Below are 17,123 nucleotides of genomic sequence, written 5' to 3'. Positions count from 1 at the left end.
GACTGGTAGGCTGGTTTGAGGGTTAAAGATATAATTTGTCACATTTCCGCATTAAAATGCATAGAAATGACTCAACCTATGTTGTATATTTTAGGCAATGGAAACAGAGCCTCTGGTAAACATGGGATAGGTCAGAAAGTGAGGAAGGAAGTTGGCGAACGTCTGCCTGAGTCACATCAGATAGATTTTCAGCAATGGTGGTTGTTTAACAATGTGGACAACAACTCCCATGATCCTTCTCTACTTCACATCCTCAAACTAGTCTTTAGTTATTGTTTTAATGTGAAAGACCCCCTAGTGGCAGAAATATACATACTGTATGTTTAAAGCTCAGTACCTTTTACTCTATATTTGATATGTATTTTCTTTATCCAGTATTTTTAATACAGAAAATGCAAGGAGCTAGAAGGAATTTTATTCCTGAGCAGTATTTAGAGCAACTAAAACCACTGAAACTCACAAGTAGAACTATCATATAGTAAAACTACATATAATATAACATAAAATATATGTGCACAATGTGATGAAAGACCAGTGCTGGTTTGCGCATGCATTTTCTTTATTGTATTGTTATTGTATTTGGATAAAGGTTTTACAAATGTAACACACAGCAGATTAGTTTTCTTTTGAATGACGTGCACAGGTCAAAGTTCATCTGTGCAGTAAAGACAAGTACTCTGGTTTGACCATAAAGCGGGTGCAGCATTCACTTGTCTCTAACGTTGTACTCATCAAGCAATCAGTCTTTTTGTGTTACAGTTGGCAAAGCACAGATGCGGCTCCCTTTCCCCGATATCTTAGTGTATGTTAAGATTTATAAGCTACATTTGAATTGGTAGCTCGTTCTCCTGTCCATCCCAGGGAACCAAAACCAACAGGCTTGTGTGCTGTGTCCCTGCTGATAGCCGCAGTAAACAAAAGAGTGAATGAATGAGGAAGGGTGAAAGAGAAAGAGGCTACAGACAGGTTATGTAATCAATTAGTGCAGATTAAGATCTTTGGCCAAACTATTCCATCATGCAGTTTCGAAGGGTGGACCTCTGCATTAGGATAATGTCAGCCATGTTAACACACAGGGTGGACTTGCAGGAAAATCAACAGTCTAAGATGATGATGAAGATGATAAACACTAGGAGTATAGTCTCAGCATATGAGTACCCTCTCTGCTTCTTCTCTGACAGCTACTTGTGTTGCCTCTAGAGAGGTTCAGTTATGATCTTTTAAGCTTTGAGATGTTAAGTTGAGTAATTCTTAAGTGAGGTGCCGTTAAGTTTAGACATGGAGAGCAAGGGGTAAATAGGTGAGTAGTTTTTCACCCAACGAATGGCTGAGCTGCACTTATTTTCTTCAGCACTAATCTTCTTAATAACTTCTTGGTACGAGTTGGAAAAAAAACCCTTTCTGATCTCTTTTACGACAAGAGGTTTAAACTGAGAAAATGCAAGGTGTAAGGTGCCATTTTGAGATGCTGTTGAGCAAAGTGCCCACAGTGTTACAACCGTACACTTTGTATTGTTATCAAGAACAAGGGAAGAACATGCTACTCTACACGTTTCAAAACTCACTACATAAAGAGGCAATAAACTTGGATATTGAAGTTAACATAAGTCTATCTAGTTTTGAGTACGAAATTTACTCTTAAGTGTCTTTCTTATGTATGACCACATCAAATGTCCATGTGTCCAAAAATTTCATACACAAGAAACTTAGGTCACATAACTGAATAAAGCTCATAAATCCTCCCACAGCACTCTTCATTATTTAGAGAGGGAAAAGCCATTGAGAAGTTAATGAGCCTTTATCAGGCAAGAAGTCCATTAGTGTGACATCAATTACTTTGCTAGTAATGAAGATGACCTTGGTCTTTGTTACCACATATATGGGGGGGAAGGGACAGTGTACACACAATTACTGAGGTAAATTACTCATCAGAGCTGAACTGGAAATATATCAAATGTCTCCTACATTAAAGGGGATTTTTTTCTCTTTGGAGTGACAAAGTGACTGACAAGGTAGCGCCCCTTGTGCCACTTGCTAGCTCTGTCGTCACACAAGGCTAACCTCTTTCTTAGCTCTTTGAAATCTACACCTGTTCTCCAAAAGCACTTATTTAGTGTAGTGTTCAAGCCTCTTCACTTTGGAGAGTTGTGACAAAGGCAGTGTGTGCTTTGTTACAATCGTACCCTTACCTTAACTTACCTCGAATACTCTGAACTCTTGTCATTCTCGGGACATTTGTGGTTAGGATTAATGACAAATGTAAGCTTCTCTCCTACACAGACCCCGGTGAGCAGGGGAACGTCAACCCACTTTGGTTACACTCGTGAATTATTAACCTGTCTGCCCACTTCCTGATGACAGAACCACAGATTACATCCCCCTTTTATTATGAAATATTTAAGATGTGTTTGTTTTTACTTGGAACCTTTCCCTCGATCGCCCGGACAAATATTTTTCTTGAAAGTCAAGCCTTTCTCAAACATTGGCATATTTCTGACTGAATGTATGGTATGCCTACAATTTCCACAGATGCTATTTTAAGAATGTGCATACCTTATCTGGCTCCAGATAGGACATGACTGATCATAAGCAGATAAAGCCTTAAGTGTTGGTTTAATGCAGGGTCTTTAGTCACCACAGTTTTGGCCTTGAGCCACATCCTTTTGAGGGAAAGTTTGGCAGGGTCATGTTTGTGTCTACAAGATCCACCCGTTCACTTAAGCCATGCCTTTCATTTCCCTCACCTTCTCCGCTCTTCTCCACCTACTCTGTCTGTCTTGGCCACTGGCAATCCTTTATTAAGCACAAAGCATGTCGGGCAAAGCCAGTGGAGTGATAATCCTCTTAGGAGACTCGCTGCTCATTTGTCAGTGTCCAAATAAAGCACAACCTTATGGGATTTAGTAGGGAAGCACTTGTTCATTCCCTGACATCCCGCTGTGACTGAAAAGATCTGGGACGTGGAGGGATACAGGCATTGGATGAGCTTTTGAATGGGAGGGGCTATGGGCCTTTGGAAATAAGGGGGAGCAGGATTTGGCTCAGCGTCACTGCTGTCTGCACTCAAAATAGTCGTATGTTGACATTGACTAAGGGATGTTTTCCTGTCACAGTTACCTGTTGCCTTCAGACTACATTTACACATTCAACCTTTAAACATTTGTTTCTGTCAGACAGCTGAAAAAAGTGTAAACAAAGATCTGATTACAGTTTCTGAGTAGCACACAATTTGTGTATTGCCTAATTATGAATTGGTATTTTAAATTAATTGTGGTATTGCAGTATCGTAAAAATTCAGCTTTTACAGCATCACGTGTTTCCGATTTTTATTACATGATCTAATTACACTGCATATAAACACAAGGCAAGGAATCATGTAGCAATCATGAGATAGCAAGTAAGTCCTGCTGGATTTCACAAGCAACCTAATACAGAACTTTCACCCAATGTCAGTTCAGCCTTGTGTAGACTGAATAACTTGCACATTCACACAGACTTCATCTGACACATCTGAGTTTAGCTGCTGACCATAATTAAGCATCTCTGCTTTCACTGACAGTGTAAAAGTTCCACTTGGCCACCCTGGTAATGATGGCAGCACTTGAGACGACCAAACAAGAATCAGCCACTGGATTAGTCTATATATCTGTTGATCTAATGTATCTTTCTTTGGCCTCTTGACTAAAAAAGATTTTTCCAGTCTGGGTCAATGCAGAAAAACTGAAAGAACTGAATCGTGTTGGTGAAACACAGAATCCTTTGACTTGATAGGATTTAGATCTTGTGTTTATAATTTAAATGGGCCATTTTTACAGGAAGCACAAACTGTAGTCATGAACGAAGTGACTTATGTTATTGAATGTGACCTTTTCTAGGCACGACAACAGAGAGGTTTTGTTTTGTTTTTTTGACAGTGTGCGTAATGGTTTTGCATTAAATTCAAATGTTGCATTGTCATGAAACTGAAGCTCTCTTTCATATATTATGCTGGAAAAAGATTTCTGCAAATAATCAATGCTTTCATTCTACTTTAAGAATACTGTATGTGTAAATAATATTAATCAATAGAATCATTATTAAATTTAAAGTTGAGGCAACTGGTGTTTACATGAAATTACTGAAGTCAGTCAAGTCAGTCATTTGTACCACAATACTATAAAACTGAATTCATCTCACAATTTTATTGATGCAGTCTTGAACGTTAATATTAGTTGAACAATCACTCTTCTTTCTACACAACCATTTAGGCTTCATTATAGAAATAATTTAGCTTATTGTTTAATTTCCCTACAGCGTTGTCAACTCCCAAACTAAGAATGGTGCCACGCCGCTCTACCTGGCCTGCCAGGAGGGTCATCTGGAGGTCGTCCAATACCTGGTCAAGGATTGTGGGGCAGATCCGAGCATCAGAGCCAATGACGGGATGACACCTCTGCATGCAGCTGCCCAGATGGGCCACAACACAGTGATCGTCTGGCTAGTATGTTGGAATGTCAGGACTCTATTCATCAAATCTAGTTAATAAATACAGAGTAAACTGATTTATTCCTAGATCACCATCCCATACTTAATGCATTCTTATTCCACAAATTTGATAAAATGTAAATGAACTTTCTACTTTTACTGCTTTATCATTTGTTAAAAAAATGTGTCCTGACCAGGTTCTATTGTTTACTTTCCCCCAAAAAAACAGATTTCATTAATCCCTAATCTTTTAAAAAGATGACTGTGTCGTTATGTTCCCCTCTTTTAGATGAGTTTCACGGAGATCAGCCTGGCAGGCAGGGATGGTGACGGGGCCACGGCCATGCACTTTGCAGCCAGTCGGGGTCATTCGAAGGTGCTCAGCTGGCTGCTGCTGCATGGCGGAGAGATCGTCACTGACAACTGGGGAGGGACCCCGCTTCACGACGCTGCAGAGAACGGTGAACTGGAGGTCTGTGTGTGTGTGTGCCTTATATTTTACTTATTTCTGCTCAGTCAGACTGGAATTAACTGTGAAATAGCAGACAGGTAAATACAGCTCTTCCTTTTGCCACTGTATTAGTACAGACAGTGAAACAAGGAGCACTTACTTGCATGATTTTTATAAAGCAATTATAAGGCTGTTATATACTATATATGTCCATCTGTTCTGGTCAAACTAGTCTTTGAATCACCTATAGAGCCTTTCTCTCCAGTTTTGGTATTGGTTTGCCAATTACCACTTAAAAGTCAAGTAATACAGTTGAAATGTATTATAGTGGCATGTTAATATTGGAATTTAAAGGCTTTCTGAAGAAAGATTTGGTGTTTGGTATTTTATTTTTGGGTTTTTAATTAAACAGTGTAGTGACTTTGTGCGTGTCATGAACTGTCCTGATACTTTTTAATAATAATTCATATCCATACTGAACCATCTGTTTTGAATGAATGGCATCAGGCTTATTGGATCTACCACCACTCTGACCTACTACTTTGACTAACATTTTGTTGTATCCAAGTCCGTTTAGACAGCTGTTTCAGCACAGGTTTGATCTGTTATAGAAAAAAATATGCATTTGCACTGCATAATAAGGGTTTAAAAATTTAACTCCAAAGGAATCGACACAAACCCTGACTGAGTGCTGGGCCAAATTTTGGACTGGAGAGAACATTAAGAAGCTAAATGAAACATGAGTCAGTTTGGCAACACAAAGCTTGCTCAGTCTTAGATCAACAAGCTTAGTCTGGTTTCCACCTGGCACTTGACAAAGGGGGTGGTTTAAGACTGTTTAAGTTTCTTTTGATTAACAAACAGAAATGCTTTGTTTTAGACAGGAAGAGTAAGGTTTCCCCCATAATTTGGGAACCACTGAAGTGAAGCATATCAAACTTTTTCTCATACCAACTTTTTATACCGTAATAACTAATTATTGTAGAGGTTTTTGTGTAAATTGGATTAATTTGAACTGATTGCAGCTGATTTTCAGCACAGCAGTCACTTTCACAGACATTGTCATTTCCTCCATCTTCTTCATACCTTTGACCACTTTCTCTGTCTCCTGTCTCCTCTCTGTCTTTCTCATGTCACTCTCCAGTGCTGTCAGATCCTTGTGGTCAATGGGGTGGACCTGGGCATCAGGGACCAGGATGGCTTCACAGCAGCAGACCTGGCTGAATATAATGGCCACTCCCAGTGTGCCAAGTATCTGCGCACTGTGGAGAACATGGTAAGAGACAGCTGTGCTCAACATGTCTAGCTGCCTAGACATAATTCTAAGAAATAACATAAGAAAAAAATACCAACCATGGGTGTCAGGATCCCAAACGGGGGCCCACGAAAAATCTGTGGGGTCACAAAATGATTAAAGCATAAGATATAAAAGTATGTTATATATTTCTGTTAAACAAAACTATATTTATTTTTCACCATTTGGATATTTTCATATTTTTCTGGTCCTATCATAGAAGAAAATATCACTCTTTGATTGAACTGTTCATAATTTACATAATTTGCGTCATAAGTGGACTTTATTTTAACAATCAACTTTAGATGACTCTGTGTTTGCTTGTCAAATTATTACACAATATCTGAGACACTGCTGGTTAGGTTCTCATCAAACTTGGAGACATATGTCCTATTGATGTGTTTTTTCCTTTTTCGAACACTAATTGGTCTAATGGGAGATCTACTCTTGCATTTCAAAACAAGACAACAGACAGTATTTGTTCCAGCCATCCTGTAGTCCAAATTCTGCGTAATATTAGATTTAGAATAGTCTAATAATAATAATAATAATAATGAATAATTTTCATTCCTATTTAGTTAAAAACACAGATATTGCCAAGACGGAAAATGTCAAGATGTGGATATTGCAGCTGTCGCTGAGCCAACATGTCCCTTGACTGACAACAGTTTATCTCTGCTAATTACCAGAGCTATTAACACTTCACATACAGTGGCCTCCACAGCTTCAACCAGCTGAAATCCCCAAGTGGCCAGAGGAATAATAACTCCTCCACACTAAACTCTCGTTGGTATGTGGGAAACATATTTCCCCCCTCTTGTACTCCTCCCAGCAGGGACATTCCGCCCACTGAGTGCTGCACTGTGGGAAAAGCAGAGGGCCCCAGAGCCTTTCTGATCAGCTGTGAGATGTTTCATTAGTGTGTAGTAATTAAACTCATAATGCTGTACTCCTCCTGTAAGTCATCAGGGAGTGAGAGGTCGTGGGATTTCAAAACTCATTAATGAACAAGTACATAATTCATGTTAACAATAATTAATTTATCTGTCTCGTGTAGCGCCACTGTATGGTTTTACATCTAAATTAAATGAACCAGACATGTTTTAATAGTGAGCAATTTGCTTAGGAATTAATTAATTAATAGACTCATGGTTTTGTTGTTTGTACTATAGTAAATCATATCCACATATTGGACAGTTCAACAAAACAGATGCATTGACACTATATTAATGAACTGCATCTTCTAACAGAGTGTGGAGCACCGTGTTTTGTCTCGGGACCCGTCAACGGACCTTGAGTACAAGCAGCCGGACTCGGGCCTCTCGTCCCCAAACACCACCATGCCCCCCACCAGTCAGGCGGCACACTTTGACATCAGTTCACCATCCAGCTCGCTGTCCAACTACGACTCAGCCAACTCCAGCCAGTCCAGCACTGGGGAGAAAAGGAGCAGCCTGACAACGTCACGAGGGCCGCCCACTCAGCTAAACACAGTCGCACACACAGGTATGCAACTCATGTAGTAACATTAATAAACTTTTTACACTTGTTTCTAAAGTAAAATGTCAAAGGCTCAATATCTCAATAGTCAAATATATCTTTTATCAGCTCACAATCAGAATGTTAGATGAAACAAGTTTTGCTGTCTTCAGTATTTCAGTCATAAGTCATAAATTCTTGAACGCCATATCTTACATGCCAAATACAGCATCTCAGCAACAGTGGAGCCCTCAACTATTTACTGTGGAGCTAAAATCATGGATACTTTGTCTACACATGTCACAGGTGCATGATATACTGGTGCTGCACCCTAGTGGTCTGTGTGCAGATAGTTTGTTTGGATGAAGAGGTGGACCATCATTAGAGTAACACATCTTTCTCATTTAATGTTTGAACTGAGCTGTGTATTTGGGACAAAAAATAAAACGTTGAAAGGTTTACGACTAATGCATTGCTTTGTTAATTTAAATCAGCAGTACACCTGTGAGGAACTCAGTAAATCATCAGTGAACATGCCAACACGTCTTTTGTCATACAGGTGCATCAGAATCAGCCATTTCAGACATGCAGGCGTATATGGACATGCTAAACCCAGACATTAGCTCGGACGTGCCCAAGAAGAATGAGATACCTGCTGATACTGTCTCCAAGCCCCCGCCACCGCCAACCTATCCACCCCCACCTCCCCCACAGTCTCCTCCGGCACTCCCTCCACCCCCAAGCTACCCAGCACCACAGCCCCCTAAGGAGCCCTCGTCAGCTGAGTTCCTGAAGGTGAAGAGTAACTTGCGGCACGTGGAGAGCAACACCGGCAAGAAGGAGGTAAGCACAGAAGTACTGCGCTCCAACTTGAGTTCAATAGATGAATCCATTTGTAGGTTGAGCCTCAGAGCTGTGCAAAGATTGACTCATCTAGAGGGAAATCTTTAAATCATTTCTTCATTTATTATTAGATCATTGTTTGTGCTTGTCTATCAAACCGTTCCACTGTGCAGAAATATACCTCTGGCTTATGAAGATAAGCAAACAGACAAAAAATAGGTTAGATAATTGTATCCCATACATTCTCCCTGAATTTTATTAAGAGCAGATATACTAAGTTTTGGGAAAAAGAAAATTTCTCAGAGTAAGGAGAAGAAAAAGGTTTCAGTATTTGGGATAAATTGGCCATCAGCTGCCATTTTCCCTCGTGTCTAATCAGTTGGCCTATTGCTTTTGTGTAACAATGTGCCTGGTCTGGGTCCCCCACAATGATGTTATTGTTTTAGCATGGCTAACGAGGCTAACAAAAATGCTCATTACTGCGGCAGGTCCTCTGGGTTGACACACACAATGGTTGTTGTGTTGGGTTTGATTTTAATTGTAGTAATTAATCTGGCTTCAGATCACTCAAAAGTTTGTTTAAAGAGTTGACAAGGAGCAGCAATTAAAACATTAGTCTCAGTGCTGCTAATGGTGGTTCAATAATGCTACAAGTACATTAAAACTGTTTGTGATTTTTTTTCCAACTGAATTGTAATAGAGTTGTTCAGAGAACATTGTAATTATGACAAAGATAACCAAGAGAGACGAGAGATTACTTTCACCTCATAAAGAATTTATTTCCTGACTGTTACCCTCTCTTCAAGTACGACAACAGCAAGACACAAGTCTTTGTCCAGTTGTATAAACAATGTTGCTGTAGCTTGGCCATCAATGTGCGATACTTTTTAATTGATTTCTGCAAAAATAACAGAAGCTAAATATTGTCTGAAATAATGTTTTTATAGTAATTGTCAAATGGCATACCCTCCTGATCGGCCTAATTAAAGGCTATCAGTGCTGTACCGATTCATTTGAAAGCAGAGATACAGTATAAACCAGGGAGCTGCAGAACCAGTTCAGACATAAAGAAAGAGTCTGTGTGTATAGAACTGCTATGCAAGTCAGTTGTTGTTAACTGGTAGTGTCTCCAGGGTCAGCTCTGTCTGTGTGTTTGTGTGTGTGCACGCATGCGCCATCAGCCATATGGGGGAGAGTTTTTAATTAGTGCCACCCCCTCTCCTCTCTCCACTCCCTCACCCTGGGCTGGTACCCAGGTGACCAGCCCGGGGCGCGCCCTCATTAACAATTTAACCAAAGCCAGTGCTCGGAACACATCCACACACAAACACACACAATTAAGATCAGTGTGCACCATATACATTGGGAAAAACAATCTACCTTGGGTGCCATAGTAACAGGGAACAGTAACCCTATCCAAGGACACAGCCGATCAGATGGACCAATCTCACAGCGTGTAGACCTATTAAAGCTGCAGTTGTAAGTGAAGGAAGCATCAGGTTTGTTTTGTTTATGACTATATAGGCTCTATCTCTCTCTCTCTGCCTCTGCTGTTGCTGCTGCTGCTGCTGCTGCTTCTTCTTCTTTCACCTAATTTGTCTGCATTTGCCTTGACTGAAGTCAAATGTTTCCTGTGAAGCAGCCGCACGAAACATTTGGCTCTGGTGATATTTTTATACTTTAGACCTACTGTAGTCCCTCCAGAAAACTTGGACTTTGAGATCTCACCCGTGATTAGTATATATTTTGCTGCTAATTCGGGATATTGAGGGCTTGAGTATTCTAATACTGCTAAAGCCTGAGAGATTTGAGTGTGGTTGGCCATGTTGAGGGCAGCACCTCGGTCTTTGTGTTTTGCATAAGAGGCACAGGACAGGGTTGGGGAGTGGTTGGTCTGCGGACTGGTGGTGACATCATTGCTACTGCTGTGGCCAGCCTGATTATTGATGAGGCCTGTGGGTAAAGTGAGAGGGCAGGTAGAGTGACAGGCGTAGCTCAGAACGGAGAGGAGTTGACGCTCTGGATTTGGTGACAGCTACTCTCTGTGCTCTGCTGGTCTTTGTGGATGAGGCTCTGTCCCGACTGGAGAAAGGCTGCAGGAGAGGATTCTTAACGCTAAGGTAAGGTATTGAGAAGAGTAAGAAAGATTTGTTTTTACCTGTGGCAAAAAGTGATTAATGTAGAAGTTTGGGCTGCAGCAAAGATATGACAAGTTGCTTGATGTATTTTGGCTAGTCTCCAGGTTCTGGAGCTGACTGAGCGGCTATGTGGTTGGACATTCGATGTTTAGCATCGGTTGTCATGTTTTAATTGTGTAGTTTCCTTTGCCTTTCTGTTATAATAGGCTGTTGTAAAGCATGCATGAAACTTGTTACTATTTTAAAATGACACAAACTACCTGTGCATGACCTTTAATAATATGAGGCTTTTGCAAAAACCGTGCGCAATTGTCCTAACCCTTGTCAAACTGCAAGCAGACAAACAACCTCTGATAATGCATACAAACCCATTAGACTCTAAAAAAAACACTGTATAAGAATGGCTTATGCTGACAGACAGGTCCATATAATGGGAAGGAAGGCTGGCTGTCTGTGTGTGTCTCTCTAAATGGATATTGTACATTTGCTATTGTTGGCCGACCTCCCTGGAGGATGACAATCAAACCATCTGTAGTGCTCCCCTGCTCACATTACCATCCCACCTGATGAGTGCTCAGGGACCATTTCTTTGAATGCAGACATGAGTCAACAAAGCTCAATAGGCTTATAAGAACTCAGGGAGAGGTCAGGGGTCAGCTGTCAATTATTTCCGCTTACGTTAACATCTGCTTGATGTCTGAGGCTCTTGTCTGGATTTAATGAAATGTCATGGTGTCTTTAAGCATTAAAATGTAAATGAATGTAAGTCTGATGCTGGTCCCTGGATTTGAAAGGCATGCAAGTGCATGCAAGTTCGAAGTTGACAGCTTTCAAGGTTATTTTTTGAAAATATACAGGCTCTTTTTTCACATTTGCATTTATTTTTGTGGTAAACTTTGTTGGACAAAAAGTTATTCTTAATTAAGTTATTCCTAGGAATGCAAAGTGTTTTAAGCCGAGTACGAAATGCAAATATGAGGCTTTTTGCATTAGGAAAATATATGCACAGATTGACCAGAAGCGTGTTAGTCATCCATCCATCCATCTTCCCAGTGTTAATGTCGGGTTCCTCATAAATGTAAGAAGTCCGACCCACATATATTCCAATAGCAGCATACAGTGAAGACTCTGAGATTGACAAGAGTTTGCTATTCTCCCTTAACAGCTTCAGTTATCTCAGATGTCAGAGCAGAAAGTGAGAGGGCTCAACTGAAAGGGCGAAGTATGTGGCCTTTGACCCTGCTCTGTGGATACGAGGGTCTCTCTTACAAGCTGCCTGTGAACTCTTGTTCTCTTGAACTCTGTTCTTTGGCCCCACAGTTATCACATGAAACATAAATACTAATGTTTTACTGGAACTGAATGAAAGCCTTGTTCTGTTACTAAAATAAGGCTGCCTTTATAGTCATCTCACATTAGATGACTAATCTGGCAACAAAAGCTACTAAGTATGTTTTACAGTGTGTGGATGTGGAGTTCATTCCAAAAGCAGTGTTTAAAACCCTTTCCGGCCATTCACCACTCAGTATTTCTAAAAAAAGATCAATTATTAGGTTATTTTGTTAACCTCCTCCTGTTTCTTATTTACATTTAGCTAAAAACAAAAAGTAGCAATGTATAATTCTCTCACAAATATATTTTCTCTTTAAATTTGCTAATCAAAACTATATTTTGAAAAACATGCAAATGGAAGCTAATGAAGCTCATTTTTTTTAAATCCCAGCAGCTGATTCTTGGAGAAAGCCACGACAAACTGCGGCGTGTTGACTCAAACAGGAAGTCAAGGAGCTTCAGCAAGCAGCCCAGCACTGGGGACTACTACAAGACGCTGGGCAGTGACACAGCCGAGCCCCAAGAGAGCAAAGGCATGGCGCCCAACGAAGAGGTAGGCCAGATCTCTGCTCTTTATGACAACATCCATATGTTCATTGTTATAGATTTTAATACATTTCAGTAAATGCATCAAAACATTTTTCTTTTTATATCTTGCGATACTGTAAAAAAGCTATATGTAGAAATGTTACCACAACTGTCAGCCTTTATTCCTCTGTAAATAAACAAGTGCTGACCTGATGACTGAACGAAAAATGCCAACATTATTTTAAAGTAGATATCTTTAAAGTTTAAAGATATCACAAGCTACTCTTTTCCTTCAGATGGCATTTGCTAAAATCTATTAATGTGTATTATAAAAAAAAAAATGTTGGTCAAACTGCTTTATTGTGTTTACTGTCAGTCATCTGACATCCACTGGGAAATAATCTTTCAAAACTGGGTCACCCCAAAAAGCTTTGTTCATTAAGGCAGCAGCTGATTTCAGGCTAGATGTGTATTTAAACTACATTTTAAGATCAATTATTACATGTATTGCTATTTAATTTTTCCATGCACTGTAAAGTGTTTGCAAAATTACAAAACAATAGTAAAAGGGCTGTAACTCTATTGGCTACTGGTATAGTTTAATAAAAGTAAAAGTTTAATATACTTTTCGCTCTGTTTGTAATGTTTAGGGTTGTGTAGTCATCTCAGTACCTTATAAAAGCTCTTATTCAGGGTGAGGTTGGGCTGGGTGTTGTGTTGGCATTAGATTACCACAGAGGCTGCACTATTTGAATATACATTATGTCACACGACATGTTACATAATCTTGTGTCCTCTTGAGCTTTTGTTTGCCACCTGATGCAAACTGCAGCCTCATTTCCATTGCCTCTTGAGTCCCCACCCTATTGTGTAAACTGTCCAAGAACTTGCAATGGAACAAAGTCAGGACAAACACAGACAAGAGAGCAGGAGGTCATCAATGACCAGACGCCCCATAGAAAGTAGAATCCATTATTTTAACTTCCTCTTTTCTATGGCCAGCGATCTGTTGTAGGTGTTAGTGACAGCTTGTTGAATCCTTATGAGTTGTTTCCATTTGTATTAATGAATGCTTGTTATTTAATTTTCTTTTTAAATAGACCTGCAAACGTCTGTGACAACACTTTAAACATAAATATGCGTAAAGACATTGTGAGGGAATTAGGTTTGATTCAAATTTGGCACTAAAATCAATTAAGGAAATGTTTTTATTATTATATAACACAAGGTTGTTTAAAGAAATTAAGTTTTGCAGCTATTTCATGCTACACACATAGATCCCCATCTACTTCAACTGCATCTGAGCACCAAGCATCATCAGTATTAACTCAGTGTGTGCCTCTCCTCACACATATAAAACTGAATGCGCCTTCTTATTTTTAATCATTCATTGTGCTCCCCAAGATTTGGTTAAACTACCTGGTTGTTTCCAAGTACGTGACAAGCGGCTGAATTAATAGTCTGCTAGTCTCTCATCAATGTCCCTGGAGAGGTGTTTTTATAATCTCATGGGTATCAGGAGGGGTGTTCTGGGTGATATGGGGTACAATCCACATTGAGCCAATTAAGGCCTCAGTGGGGCCCCTACTGGTCTCAGAGGCACTCTAGCAGATGGACCGGTTAATCATACGGAAGCAACGGCACGTGCTGCCAAGACCCATCTGGACACAGCCCTCCCCCCAACTCTCTGGGGGGTTTGAAAAGTAAAGGGGGCAACAATGATGAGCACGCGTCTGAAGAACAGAGAAGGGGCGGGGTCGAGGTTAAATGTCACGGTCTATTAATTTGCTTCCAGCAGAGTTATGGCACGCTTTCAGAGCGTGTCAGACACGTGCGTGCTGGGGGGTGCAGGGCGTGGAGGTTAAAGCACTATCACTTGCAGTGACAGATGGCTTCTTCCCACTGTTTTCCCTCAGTGTTTCCCCCTAGAGATTAGGTCATATTAGCTTTGTTATTAGGGTATTATGTCTTTATGAGTTGATTAAAGACGGCAGGAAGCAGAGGGAGGACACATCTAATAAGCCGTACATCTGTCACTGTTGACAGTCTCTGTGCAAGAATTTACTCCTCGCTTAGACCAGCAGGAGTGACATGCCTATGCAAGGAAGGAAGGAAAATCCACTGTCACTGTTTTGTGTTTATTATTTTCAGTTAATAAATAAAATAATAAAATAATAATACACAAAAAAACTTATTTGTAAACTGTTAATTGTGTTAATTCATTATCAATTGTTGTAATAATATTATATATTTTGTTAATATTATTTACATGTTTTACAAGAATATACAGCTGACAAATAAAAAAAATAAAAATGACACTGATTACCTGTGACAAAAAAAAGCTTTGAGATTTTAATTCTCAACGTTCAAGTGGTGTTTAAATTTAAGTAGATAGCATAATTTCATAGGCCACCTGTCACATCCCTGTTATCAGTGACCAAATATTGGCACAGAATAATACAACAATGTGGTTGCTAGGAGAAACCCTGCAGGGGTGACTACAACAACAAGTTAATGGGCATAAAGTATGACTGACTAATTATGCTCCGTCCCTCCCTCTTCCCCGATCAGGGCTCGGTGTTATTGGAGGAGCCTACTGATGGCCCCGCCCACAGCTCTGAGAATGGCACCACAGAGGAATCGGTCACGCACCCACCGCCTCCACCTCCGCCACCTCTTCCCCCAAGCAACCAGACGCCAACACCCCCTCCGCCTCCTCCACTTCCCCCAGAGACGCCAACCACCCAGAATTACTCTGCTAGTAGCACCTCCACCAACCAGAGACGTCCTTCTTCCTCATCAGGAAGTGAGTGTCCATTTACTATTTTTTTCCTCTTTCTCCATCCTTTCATTTTTTTTGGTTTCTCTTCATTTACTACTTTTTTCTGCCACTAAACGTCTCTTGAACGTTCTTAAAAAAAGAAAAAAGCAATACATTTATGCACATTTTTTTCTGGTTAAATTAGCTTATACACATTGTTACACATTGTACCTAGAAAGCAGAATCCCTGGTATTAATGGGCACAGTGTAATCTCACTGGGTAAAGATGAGTCTGACCCTAGCATCCTAAATAACAGATTATAAATTAATGATGTAGGGCTACCATTACCCTGAGAACTGGTTTAGTGTTCAGCCATTTCCTTAAGTGCCCCACACTGCCCTGGATGCTCTTATCTGACCGTATACATGCTGTCTAGTAACAAGGAAATTTGAACTTTTATGTAATATTGTAAATTGGTAAAAATGAACTGTCCGTAAGGCTTGAAAATGCATGTTGCAAATTGGATTGTAAGAATTTGTCCTCATTGTGGGGTAAGATGTGACAGTTTGATTAATGCAATGTCCTTCTCCAAAAAACGCAATTTGAGTACGAGAATTTCACCCCACGAGCTTCGGAAATTGAAAAGTTGTTATATTTGATTATGCCCAAAACGTGTGATCCCTTCTTGCTTCAAAGAACTTTACAGAAAGATCTGATAATAATCAACAACAAGACAAAGTTAAGTAATTAATTATATAACAAATATCACACTTGGAAGTAAACGGAGCACAACACACCATCTTATGAAAGAAATGTATATAACCTAGCCTAGCCTGCCAAAATATGAACCTCAAGGAAGACGAGGAAAATGTCCCAAAGTAATCTTTACTTATTAAATATTTGGAAGATGAGAGAAACCATGGATCGGCATCAATCAATTGACGCAAAAAATCATACAAGACAAACATACATTTTTTTTCTCCTTTGGTAATAATTACAAATATACCGAAACTGTTCACTTCCATGATTGTCAAGCCAACACTGTCCTATTATTATGGCTCAATCATTTTTCTCCCCTAATGTACATTTCTATTTACATGTTCCTTCTTTCACCTGCTCTATCTCCCCCTGTTTCTCTCCATTTTTGTTTGTTTTGTTTTTTGTTCCCCCTTTTTGCCTGCCATGGTCTGTCCTCACTGCTGCTCTGTCAAGGCGGGGATATGTCTGCCCCTCAGGCAGAGGGAGGGGTCCCGAGACAAATGAAGAGTAAGTACAGATTGTGAACCAGTCTTTCAACTAAATCAAACTAAACTAAAATCCTGATCTAGAGGTTAGAGTAGTCATATAAATAGTTTGCCAATCTCTGTTGCTAACGGCTATTTCAAAGGAAGTGATGTATTTTCATTTCTAACATTCATTTCTTTCTCTAGGAGAAAAGGCCCTTTGATCAGAACACTGTGTAGGTAGGCTGATATTCACCATGGCTAGACTCAAAGATATCAAAAACCGACGCCTGTACTCTGGTTTGATAATATACTTTCAAACCAACAGCATTTGAACAAAAAAAAAGAAATATTGATTATACCAAACTATTTTTTATAATGTAACATTATTTTACAATGAATAAAACAGCCACATAGGGTATAGATAACAAAAAACAAAAGGTTTGTTTAGAACAGAATTCCTGGTGAAACATATTTGTAAACAGCATGTCAGGAAGCTCATTATCTCAAACAAAGGTTCAGTGAAGGATCAATTACAGTATATGGCTTCAGCTTTGTTTCATAGCTGACAAGCAGCTAATAGGGCAATATACAGTTTAGTTTTTTTAT

General features: G+C 39.8%; 1 protein-coding gene across 1 annotated transcript in view; it reads left to right on the top strand.

Annotated features, from left to right (window-relative positions):
* espn (espin) overlaps positions 1-17,123 on the top strand; it is a 41,391-nt gene that overhangs the window by 6,119 nt on the left and 18,149 nt on the right. Inside the window, 7 exon segments of the mRNA XM_035657598.1 lie at positions 4,294-4,480; positions 4,754-4,936; positions 6,060-6,191; positions 7,460-7,635; positions 8,186-8,531; positions 12,396-12,554; positions 15,101-15,335. Of these exon segments, the coding sequence (XP_035513491.1) occupies positions 4,294-4,480; positions 4,754-4,936; positions 6,060-6,191; positions 7,460-7,635; positions 8,186-8,531; positions 12,396-12,554; positions 15,101-15,335 (1,418 nt within the window).

The sequence above is a fragment of the Morone saxatilis genome, unplaced genomic scaffold (genome assembly GCF_004916995.1).
Source record: "Morone saxatilis isolate NCDOM2014 unplaced genomic scaffold, NCSU_SB_2.0 Contig15, whole genome shotgun sequence".
NCBI classification, from domain to species: Eukaryota; Metazoa; Chordata; class Actinopteri; family Moronidae; genus Morone; species Morone saxatilis.
This window is presented reverse-complemented; position numbering and strand designations above follow the sequence as displayed.